Source organism: Etheostoma spectabile, chromosome 20, assembly GCF_008692095.1.
Source record: "Etheostoma spectabile isolate EspeVRDwgs_2016 chromosome 20, UIUC_Espe_1.0, whole genome shotgun sequence".
Lineage (NCBI taxonomy): Eukaryota > Metazoa > Chordata > Actinopteri > Perciformes > Percidae > Etheostoma > Etheostoma spectabile.
Genome location: NC_045752.1, coordinates 26646669 through 26659168, shown reverse-complemented (window position 1 = coordinate 26659168; position 12500 = coordinate 26646669). Strand labels below are relative to the sequence as shown.

Genomic DNA, 12500 nt, shown 5'->3' with positions numbered 1-12500 from the left:
CACCTTATCTGCCCTGACGGGTATACCTAATAGGTAGTCAGGACCCTCATACTTGCTCTGAGGGGGGCTATAGCCTTTAACTGGGTACTGTGGGGCCCAATACTTGCTTTGACTGGCAGTAGTCCTTACTAGACTGTCAGGGCCCTCATACTCTGTTTCTGACTGGCTAGTAGTCCTTACCTAGGTACTTCAGGGCCCATACTGTTCTGATGGCTATAGCCTTCCCTGGTACTGTCAGGATCCAACTTGATTCTGACTGGCTTAGTCCTACCTGGGTACTGTGGCCCTTACTGCCCGATGGCTAGTAGCCTTACCTAGGTACGAGGACCCTCATACTCTGCTCCGCTGGCTAGTAGCCTAACCGGGTAGACTGTGCACCTCCAACAAGAAAGATAAAGTGTTGGGGTACCAGGTCGTGTGTGTGTGTGTGTGGTGTGTGTGTGGTGTGTGTGTGTGTGTGTGGTGTGTGGTGTGTGGGTTGTGTGGGGGTGTTACCTGTGTTGGTGCCCCCCCCAGGTAGACCAGCTCCCTGATGGCAGACGCAGCTCTTTGGTCTGGGTGTAGTTGGTGAGAGAGAACTCGGTCCTCGGAGAGTCACTGCACACACACGGAGTTATTATTATATTATTAATAAATCTTATATATAATACTTACATTAGTAGAGTAAAGGTTTGTAGTCACTTAGATACGAAGCATGGGACCAGGTTAAAAAAATACCAAAGTTAGCGTTTATTTCAGTGTCCAGAGATTTCATAACTTTTAGAATAACTTCCTGGAGCCATTTCACAGAAATTATTTTTATTGCTTATTTTAGATTATATGTGTTCGTCGTGTTGTGTGTGGTGTGGTTGGTAGTGTTTGTTTAGTGTTATGTGTGTTGGTTGCTGTGTGTGGTGTGTGCAGTGGCGATGTGTGTGTGTGCGTGTCGATGTGCATGTGTGTGTGTGTGTGTGTGAGTGTGCGAGTGTGCGAGTGTGCTGTCTGTGTGTGGTGTGTGTGTGTGTGTGGGTGGTGTGTGAGTTGGGTGTGTGTCGTGTCGTGTGTGTCGTTCGTTGTGTGTGTGTGTGTGTGTGTGTGCGAGTGTGCGAGTGTGTGTCTGTCTGTTGTCGTGTGTTGTGTGTGTGTGTGTGTGTGTGGGTGTAGTGTGTGTGTGTGTTGTGTGTTGTGTGTGTGTGTGTGTGGTGTGTGTTGTGTGTGCGAGTGTGCGGTGTGTGTCTGTCTGTCTGTGTGTGCTTTCGTGTGTTGTGTGTGTGTGTGTTGTGTGTGTGTGTGTGTGTGTGTGTGTGTGTGCGAGTGTGCGAGTGTGTCTGTCTGTCTGTCTGTCTGTTCTGTGTGTGTGTGTGTGTGTGTGTGTGTGTGTGGTGTGGTGTGCAGTGGAGTGTGGTGTTGTGTTGTTGTGGTGTGTGTTTGTGTGTGGTGTGTTGTGTGTGTGTGTGTGTGTGTGGTGTTGTGTGTGTGTGTGTGGTGTGTGTGTGTGTGTGTTGTGTGTGTGGCGAGTGTGTGTGTGTGTGTTTATTGTGTTTTTTTCTTATTTATTATTATCTTATGTTGTAGATTATTATTGATTATTGGGGTCTCACCTGTCCTTATGTTGTAGATTATTATTGATTATTGGGGTCTCACCTGATCTTATGTTGTAGATTATTATTAATTATTAATGTAATTATTGATTGGGGTCTCACCTGGCCTGGACCAGTCCCAGGTGCGGCCCCGTGGAGCCGACCCTCAACATGGCCGCCAGCTTGGAGACAAAGTTCTTCTGCAGGTTGAACCTCCGCCGTCCTATGTTGCTGCTGCTGTCGATCACCATGGCGATATCCATCTGACAGTCTACACACACACACACACACACACACACACACACCACACACACACACACTCATTAACTAGGTGCACAGTCCTGCAGTAAGACGTCCCAGCATGCAGTTTACCTTTGTTTCCGCCTGTCAGAGCTTTCTTCACCGACGGTTTTCTTCAGAGGTTTCTTTGCTGCGCACGCACCACACACACACACACACACACACACACACACACACCACACACACACACACACACACACACACACACACCACACAGAGACAGACACACAGAGAGACAGACACACACACGCACACACACACACACACACACACACACAGAGACAGACACACACACACACACACACACACACGCCACGCACGCACACACACACACACCACACACACACATACACACAGAGACAGACTCACACACACACACACACACGCACACACACACACACACACACACAACAGACACACACACACACACACACACACAGAGACAGACACACAGAGAGACAGACACACACGCACACCACACACACACACACACACAGACAGACCACACACACCACAGAGACAGACACACACACATACACACACACACACACGCACGCACCACACACACACACACACACACACACACACACACACAGACACAGACACACACACACACACAGAGACAGACACACACACACACACAGAGACAGACACACACACACACGCACACATACACACAGAGACAGACACACACACACACACAACACAGACAGACACACACACACACACACGCACACACACACACAACAGACACACACACACACACACACACACAGAGACAGACACACACACACATACACACAGAGACAGAAAGACACACACCAGGTTATTTCAGTTTTAGCAGAGCTATAAGTTATGTGGTTATTTGTTGATATTATAACTATTATTTATTTGTTATTCTCATGTATAAGTTACTCTGTTACCTGGTTGTTTATTACTATAATATTTATTATGTATAAGTTACTCTGTTACCTGGTTGTTTATTACTATAATATTTATTATGTATAAGTTACTCTGTTACCTGGTTGTTTATTACTATAATATTTATTATGTATAAGTTACTCTGTTACCTGGTTGTGCGGCTGCAGGCAGAGCTGTAGTATCACTGGTCAACTCCAGGGGGACGTTAACAGGCTCTGGACACACACACACACACAGAGCACACACACACACACACACACACACACACACACACACACACACAGACACACACACACACACAGAGAGACACACACACAACACACACACACACACACACACACACACACACACACAGAGAGACACACACAACGACACACACACACAGAGAGACACACACCACACACACAGAGACACACACACACAGACACACACACACACACACAACACACACATACAGACACACACATACACAACATACAGACAACACACACACACAAACACTTTGTTTACATTTCTCCTGAAATCACCAAGTTAAACATTAGATAAAGTCTCATTTGCATATTTAAACATAACATTAAACTGTTAGTGATGGCGTTGCATAGTCTGTCCACCAGAGGACGCTCTACAACGTCCCTGTTAGTGATGGCGTTGCATAGTCTGTCCACCAGAGGACGCTCTACAACGTCCCTGTTAGTGATGGCGTTGCATAGTCTGTCCACCAGAGGACGCTCTACAACGTCCCTGTTAGTGATGGCGTTGCATAGTCTGTCCACCAGAGGACGCTCTACAACGTCCCTGTTAGTGATGGCGTTGCATAGTCTGTCCACCAGAGGACGCTCTACAACGTCCCTGTTAGTGATGGCGTTGCATAGTCTGTCCACCAGAGGACGCTCTACAACGTCCCTGTTAGTGATGGCGTTGCATAGTCTGTCCACCAGAGGACGCTCTACAACGTCCCTGTTAGTGATGGTGTTGCATAGTCTGTCCACCAGAGTACGCTCTACAACGTCCCTGTTAGTGATGGCGTTGCATAGTCTGTCCACCAGAGGACGCTCTACAACGTCCCTGTTAGTGATGGCGTTGCATAGTCTGTCCACCAGAGGACGCTCTACAACGTCCCCGTTAGTGATGGCGTTGCATATCTTAAGTTTGTATTATTATTATTAAACATTGAACCAATGAGGCGGCGCCACCTACTGGTCAGGCTGAAGGAGGCGCTCCAGCGGGACAGCGCCTGTGATTGGACGCCGTGGGCGTAGGAGCTCATGTAGTTGTGTCGTCCCTGCGTCTTGTGGACCTTGACGGGGCCGCCTGACGGACCCAGGACCCCCCTGTAGACCAGAGACACGTCCACAAAAAAAAAATCAATGGAAACAGCAACGTCGGAGTCAGAGAACACGACAGCTAGAGTCACTTTTACTCACGCTTTTTATCAAGGTTTTCAAGGATTTTTATGCTTTTTATCGATATTTTTAACAAGTTTGACACTTTATTTCAATGTATTTAACAATTTTGACGTTTTTTATCAATGTTTGTCACTTTTTTTGACGTTTTCAACACTACGTAACACTAACTTATTAACTTCAGTTTTACAGTTATTTTTGGAATTTATGGTCAATAAACTCATTTATAGGAAATTCTACCTAATGTTTGAGTTAGAAAGCAGAAATTAGAATTATTGAGACTAAAATTAAAGGAATGGATGTTGATGATAATCACAGACTGGAATATGTCAACTTTTACTCAACACTATTTCAACAACACTTCACTTTGTTTACAATGCTATAAAATAGAATAAGACCCAAAATTAATGAAAGTAGAGATTTGTACTTGGCAAAGAGCGTTGGAATCAATCATGTTATTTTGGGGAATTAAAAAGAACATTGATATAGGACAACAGTTCTAATCTGACTCTTTTCCCAAAAGTTTCTATATCAGAAATTTGGGTTTCTTTCAAACTAATTGTCCTATAAAGTAACGAGGATGTTTCCCAGCAACGCTCCTCACACGTTACATTAATAATCAGTTCACTACTTTCATTCAATTTGGCTTTTTTTTTTTTTTTGGACAATTTTATAGCATTTAATCTCTTGACCCTCTTTACCCTATTTACCCTCTTACCCTATCTACCCTATTTACCCTCTCCGTGGGGACAGGTACAGGGTATTTAATGATTTTCTCCCCTGAGCTTCCGGACACTGACCACCAGAGGGAGCCAAACACCTTTCACATTATTTAACATTAGAGAACTGATGGGATGTTGAATATAGGAACTTTCTCTCAGTGCTTTTGAGTCGTTGAATCTGTTCTTTTCGTCCCTTCTTTCTCCCAGTCTTATATATTATTTTATATTTCTTCTTATATTTCTTCCCGTATTTCGCCCACTTCATCCCGGACATTTATTCCTCCAAAAACTGTCCCACGGTCCCGTCACCATCAGTCGCGACGCGTTTTCCTAACCTGAAAACAACAGACTGCCCTGCTCCACCTCTGATTGGCTAGTACTCGCTGCCATCTGGGTCAGAGCCAATTAGAAGCAGGAAGTGGGCGGGAACAGTCTCTGCTGTCTCCTGTGTGTATGGGGAAAGGGGCGGGACTTTAGAAACAAGCCCAAATAAGCAACTACACCTTAGTAACAAGCCCAAATAAGAGACTACACCTTAGTAACAAGCCCAAATAAGAGACTACACCTTAGTAACAAGCCCAAATAAGAGACTACACCTTAGTAACAAGCCCAAATAAGAGACTACACCTTAGTAACAAGCCCAAATAAGAGAACTACCCTTAGTAACAGCCCAAATAGCCAACTACACCTGTACAAGCCCAATAGAAACTACAACCTTAGTAACAACCCCAAATAACAACACACTTAGAACAACCAAATAAGCACTACACCTTGTAACAGCCCTAAAAGCAACTACACCTTAGAACAACCCCAAAACAGGCAACTACACCTTAGTACCAGCCCAAAAAAGCACTACACCTTAGTAACAAGCCCAAACAAGCAACTACACCTTTAAACAAGCCCTAATAAGCAACTACACCTTAGAACAATCCCAAACAAGCAACTACCTTAGACAAGCCAAAAAGCAACTCCTTAGTAACAACCCCAAACAACCCACTACACCTTAGAAACAAGCCCAAATAACAACTCCACCTAGTAACAAGGCCCAAATAAGCCAACTACAAACCTTAGTAACAAGCCAAATAAGCAACCTACCCTTAGTAGCAAGCCCAAATAAGCAACTACAACCTTAGTAACAAGCCCAAATAAGCACGACACCTTAGTAACAAGCCCAAATAACAACGACACCCTTAGTAACAAGCCCAATAAGCAATACACCTTAGTAACAAGCCCAATAAGAGACTACACCTAGTAACAAGCCCAATAAAAAGACTACACCTTGTACAAGCCCAAATAAGAGACTACACCTTATAACAACCCCCAAATAAGAAACTACACCTTAGTAACAAGCCCAAATAAGCACGCACCTTAGTAACAAGCCCAAAAAAGAGACTACCCCTTAGTACAAGCCCAAAATAAGAGACTACACCTAGAACAAGCCCAATAAGCAACACCTTAGTAACAACCCCCAAACAAGCAAACTACACCTTAGTAACAACCCAATAAGCAACTACACCTTAGTAACGCCCAAATAGCAACTACACTTAGTAACAAGCCCAAATAAGCACTAAACCCTTAGAAACACCCAAAAAAGCAACGACACCTTAGTAACAAGCCCAAATAAAGACTAAACCTTAGTAACAAGCCCTAAAAGCAACTAAAACCTATAAAAAGCCAAATAAGCAATACACCTTAGAAAAAGCCAAATAAGCAACTAAAACCTAAGTAACAAGCTCAAATCAAGCAACTACCCTTAGAAAAAAGCCCAAATACAACTCCCCTTTAGTAACAAGCCCAAATAAGCACTACCCTTAGAAACCCAAGCTCAAAATAAGCAACTACACCTTAGTAACAGCCCAATAAGCAACTACACCTTAGTAACAGCCCAAAAAACAACTACCCTTAGTAACAAGCCAAAATAAGCAACTACAACCCTTAGAAACAAGCCAAATAACAACTAAAACCTTAGTAACAAGCTCAAAATAAGCAACAAACACCTTAGAACAAGCCCAAATAAGCAACTACACCTTAGTAACAAGCCCAATAAGCAACAAAAAAACCTTAGTAACAAGCCCTAATAAGCAACTACACCTTAGTAACCGCCCAAATAAGCAACTACCCCTTAGTAAAAAGCCCTAATAAGAAACTACACCTTAGAAACAAGCCCAAACAGCACTACACCTTAGTAACAAGCCAAACAAGCAACTACAACCTTAGAAAAAAGCCCAAAAGCACTACCCCTTTAGTAACAAGCCAAATAAGCAACTACACCTTAAAAACAGCAAAATAAGCAACTACAACTTAGTAACAAGCCCAAAATAAGCAACTACACCTTAAGAAACAAGCCCAAATAAGCAACTACCCTTAGTAAAAGCCCTAATAAGCAACTAAAACCTTAGTAACAACCCCAAATAACAACTACCCCCCTTAGAAAACAAGCCCTAAATAAGCAACTACAACCTTAGAAACAACCAAAATAAGCAACTACAACTTAGAAACAAGCCCAAATAAGCAACTAAAACCTTAGTAACAAGCCCAAATAAGCAACACACCTTAGTAACAAGCCCTATAAGCAACTACACCTTAGTAACAACCCCAAAAAAGAAACTACCTTGTAACAACCCTAAAAAGCACTACACCTTAGTAACAACCCAAATAAGCAACTACACCTTAAAACAAGCCCAAACAGCACTACACCTTAGTAACAAGCCCAAACACAACTACACCTTAGAAACAAGCCCAAATAAGCAACTACCTATAACAAGCCAAAATAAGCAACTACACCTTAGAAAAAAGCCAAATAAGCAACTACAACCTTAGTAACAAGCTCAAAATAGGCACTACCCCTTAGAAACACCCCAAAATAAGAAACCTACCCCTTAGTAACAACCCAAATAAGCAACTACACCTTATACAAGCTCCAAATAAGCAACTACACCTTAGTAACAAGCCCAAATAAGCAACTACACCTTAGTAACAAGCCCAAATAAGCAACTACACCTTAGTAACAAGCCCTAATAAAAACCTACACCTTAGTAACAAGCCAAATAAGCCCCACACCTTTAGTAACAAGCCAAAAAAAGCAACTACACCTTAGAAACAAGCCAAAATAAGCATACACCTTAGTAACAAGCTCAAAATAAGCAACTACACCTTAGAAACAAGCCCAAATAAGCAACTACACCTTAGTAACAGCCCAAATAAGAAACCCACACCTTAGTAACAACCCTAATAGCAACTACACCTTGTAACAACCCAATAAGCACTACACCTTAGTAAAAACCCCTAATAAGCAACTACACCTTAGTAACAAGCCCAAATAAGCAACTACACCTTAGAAACAAGCCCAAATAAGCAACTACACCTTAGTAACAAGCCCAAACAAGCAACTACACCTTAGAACAAGCCCAAATAAGCAACTACACCTTAGTAACAAGCCCAAATAAGCAACTACACCTTAGTAACAACCCTAAAAAGCAACTACACCTTAGTAACAAGCCCAAATAAGCAACTACACCTTAGTAACAAGCCCAAACAAGCAACTACACCTTAGTAACAAGCCCTAATAAGCAACTACACCTTAGTAACAAGCCCAAATAAGCAACTACACCTTAGTAACAAGCCCAAATAAGCAACTACACCTTAGTAACAAGCCCAAATAAGCAACTACACCTTAGTAACAAGCCCAAACAAGCAACTACACCTTAGTAACAAGCCCTAATAAGCAACTACACCTTAGTAACAAGCCCAAATAAGCAACTACACCTTAGTAACAAGCCGAAATAAGCAACTACACCCGCGACTACCAATATTTTGAAGCGACTTTACAGAAAAACAAGCCCAAAGTTGCTTATAATAAGAGGACCTGGCAACACTGAGTGTAAAGAAAAAAGGAAACACAGAGAGAGGAGAGGAAGAAGTGATGTGAAGTAAGGACGGGGGGTATTTCCCCCCCCCCCCCCCCCCCCGCCCCCCCGCCCCCCCCCCCCCGCAGGGTCGTCCAGGGTTGAGAGTTAATCCTCCGTCCGGCACATTCCTTCGTGGTGTTATGTTGAGGTTCAGCAGGACTCACGCGGCTCGGCAGCTGAACACAACACACGGGCTGTGTTGGCAACAGCAGGGGGACCAAACGTCCTCTTTTGCCCCGATATGTCCACTTTTTAGGTTCTGTCCAGGGCGTCCAGGGCGTCCGGGGGAGGGGGGTCATGAAAATGTCCAGTTTTCACTGTTTTTCATGGGACCATTGAGCAAAGACTTAAATTGACTGGCGCTTTGCACACAGTACTACGGTACTTTGTTGCATGACGTAATTCCCGAGAGGACGCTCTGTGACAGGGAGCAGATCAGACAGGGAGCAGATCTGACAGGGAGCAGATCTGACAGGGAGCAGATCAGACAGGGAGCAGATCAGACAGGGAGCAGATCTGACAGGGAGCAGATCTGACAGGGAGCATATCAGACAGGGAGTAGATCAGACAGGGAGTAGATCGGACAGGGAGCACATACAGGGAACAGATCAGACAGGGAGCAGATCAGACAGGGAGCAGATCAGACAGGGAGCAGATCAGACAGGGAGCAGATCAGACAGGGAGAACATACAGGGAGCAGATCAGACAGGGAGCAGATCTGACAGGGAGCAGATCAGACAGGGAGAACATCAGACAGGGAGAACATACAGGGAGCAGATCAGACAGGGAGCAGATCAGACAGGGAGCAGATCAGACAGGGAGAACATACAGGGAGCAGATCAGACAGGGAGCACATCAGACAGGGAGAACATACAGGGAGCAGATCAGACAAAATCTAAGAGCAGCTTCATAGTTGAACTGCAAAAAATCTAGATATGTTTATGTATCTGAGCAATTTTCACTTCCTGTTGTGTTCTTTAGTAGACACGCTTCCTGTTTTCTGTTAGACCCTCTTAACGGTTATTTTGACCTCTTTTGTCTTTTTTGACAATTTTCTTCAACATTTGTGTTGTTTTTTGGGAAGTTTTGTTTTGACTTGAACAGTTTTTCAATGTTGTCTTTTTCTAGGTTGTCCCTTTTGTGTCTTTTGTGGACAATGTTGTTGCTCATTTTAAATCCATGCAGACATTTCCCTGGACCCTGGACCTCCCGAGACAGCTGGAGATCTCCACACGAGACAGCTGGAGATCTCCACACGAGACAGCTGGAGATCTCCACACGAGACAGCTGGAGATCTCCACACGAGACAGCTGGAGATCTCCACACGAGACAGCTGGAGATCTCCACACGAGACAGCTGGAGATCTCAACACGAGACAGCTGGAGATCTCCACACGAGACAGCTGGAGATCTCAACACGAGACAGCTGGAGATCTCCACACGAGACAGATGGAGATCTCCACACGAGACAGACTAGAACAACACGACAGCAGCTCAGGTAGGACGCTAACTACATGTTGTTGCTAGGTAACTGGGACGTAAAACCACAACAAAGATGAATCCAATTAGCTGAACATCGATAACAACATTATTCTGGATCACACTGATTGGACGAGTGAGAACCGGTTCGAAGACGAAGACCTCCTCCTACCTGTGATGGCGGCTCCGCAGACGGAGGAGACGGAGGCGTAGACCCCCGTCCCGAACACCGAGACGCTGGTCCGCGCGCAGCCCGGAGGACACAGGACCACCACGCCGTCCTGCACCAGGTCGGCTCCGCGGGTCCCACAGGCCACCGGGTCCGGCACTGAGCAGCACAGAGACAAGGATGGAGGTTCGGTTCCAGCATCGGGACCAGGGGGGACTGGGAGATCAGACCTTACTGTCTCTGTCTCTGTCTTTCTGTCGTTCCCTCTATCTTTTTCTGTCTCTTTCTTTCTGTCTTTCTTGTTTTTCCTGTCGTCTTCTGTTTTGTCTTTCTCCTTTCTTTGTCTTTCTGTCCTCTTTCTGTGTCTTTCTGTTGTTGTCTTTCTTCGTCTCTTTCTTTTCTTTTCTGTTTGTTTTTTTTCTGTGTTGCCCCCTTTCTCTTTCTTTCTGTCTTTCTGTCTCTGTCTTGCTGTCTCTTCTGTCTGTCTTTCTGTCTTTCTGTCTCTGTCTTTCTGTCTGTCTTTCTGTCTCTGTCTTTCTGTCTCTTTCTTTCTTTCTTTTTTCTGTTTGGTCTTTCTGTCTCTTTCTTTCTGTCTTTATGTCTCTGTCTTGCTGTCTCTTTCTGTCTGTCTTTCTGTCTCTCTGTCGTTCTTTCTGTTGTTTCTTCTACTTTTTTCTTTCTCTTTCTTTCTTTCTTTTTTTCTGTTGTTCGGTCTTTGTCTTTCTGTCGTTCTTTCTGTCTTTCTGTCTCTCTGTCGTTCTTTCTGTCGTTCCTTCTACTTTTTTCTGTCTCTGTCTTTCCGTTTTCCGTCTTTCCTTCTATCTTTCTATTCTGTCTCACTAATTCACCAGAGAGACACATCTGTTCTTTGAAGACGACTCTGGAGACGAGGAGCTTTTCATCCGTTAGAAAACACGCTTTGGGTTTCAGACGTTTTTTCATGATTCAGACTCAAAATAAACACGAGAACGTTGTGAGGACGAGTCGGGGGACGGTGAAACGTTACCTCGTCCTCCAGAGACACAGAGAGACGGAAACCATTCATAAAAGAGACGGAGGAGGAGGAGGAGGAGGAGGAGAAGAGGGGACGCACACACATAGCTCTTTCAGATACAGTATTAGGACACCCGCACCCCCACACACACAAACACAGAGACACACAGACACACACACACACACACACACACACACACACACACACGCACAGAGACACACAGACACACAGACACACACACACACACACACACACACACACACGCACGCACAGAGACACGGACAGAGAGACAGACAGAGGGACAGACAGGTAATATTCAGGACTGACCGCTGGATTCTGATCCAAACGTGGAGCAGATCATGAAGGACAGGCCTGCAGGGACACAGAGACATCAGAGACATCAGAGACACAGACAGACACAGAAGACGAAGTCATAATATGACATAGTTTTAATTTTTTTTTTTTTTTTTAATATATTTGTGTATATGTGTGATATGTGTGTATATGTGTGTGTATATGTGTGTATGTGTGTATATGTGTGTATATGTGTGTATGTGTGTGATATGTGTGTATGTGTGTATGTGTGTATATATGTGTGATATATGTGTGTATATGTGTGATATGTGTGTATATGTGTGTATGTGTGTGATATGTGCGTGTGTACATGTGTGATATATGTGTGTATATGTGTGTGTATGTGTGTATATGTGTGATATGTGTGTGTATATGTGTGTGTATATGTGTGTATATGTGTTTATATGTGTATATGTGTGTATATGTGTGTATATGTGTGTGTATATGTGTGTATATGTGTGTATATGTGTGTGTATATGTGTGTATATGTGTGTATATGTGTTTGTTGTGTTATGTTGTCTTGATACTGGATGCCTACAATTTCCTTCGGGATGAATACAGTTTCTGTCTCTCTATGAGAAGAGGGACGTACCTGTGAGACGCAGCAGGACAGACAGCTGAGACATCTCTGCACCTGAAACACAGACCGACCTCATGACTGAGAAAACTTTCAGTAAAGGTCCTATGGTCTA

General features: G+C 44.0%; 1 protein-coding gene across 1 annotated transcript in view; it reads right to left on the bottom strand.

The window, feature by feature from the left end:
* coch (coagulation factor C homolog, cochlin (Limulus polyphemus)) overlaps positions 1–12438 on the bottom strand; it is a 23176-nt gene extending 10738 nt beyond the window's left edge. Inside the window, 10 exon segments of the mRNA XM_032501189.1 lie at positions 496–533; positions 535–597; positions 1683–1830; positions 1932–1971; positions 1973–1989; positions 2930–2995; positions 3978–4111; positions 10454–10619; positions 11782–11826; positions 12401–12438. Of these exon segments, the coding sequence (XP_032357080.1) occupies positions 496–533; positions 535–597; positions 1683–1830; positions 1932–1971; positions 1973–1989; positions 2930–2995; positions 3978–4111; positions 10454–10619; positions 11782–11826; positions 12401–12434 (751 nt within the window). The 5' untranslated portion in view covers positions 12435–12438.
* Between the last annotated feature and the right edge of the window lie 62 nt (positions 12439–12500).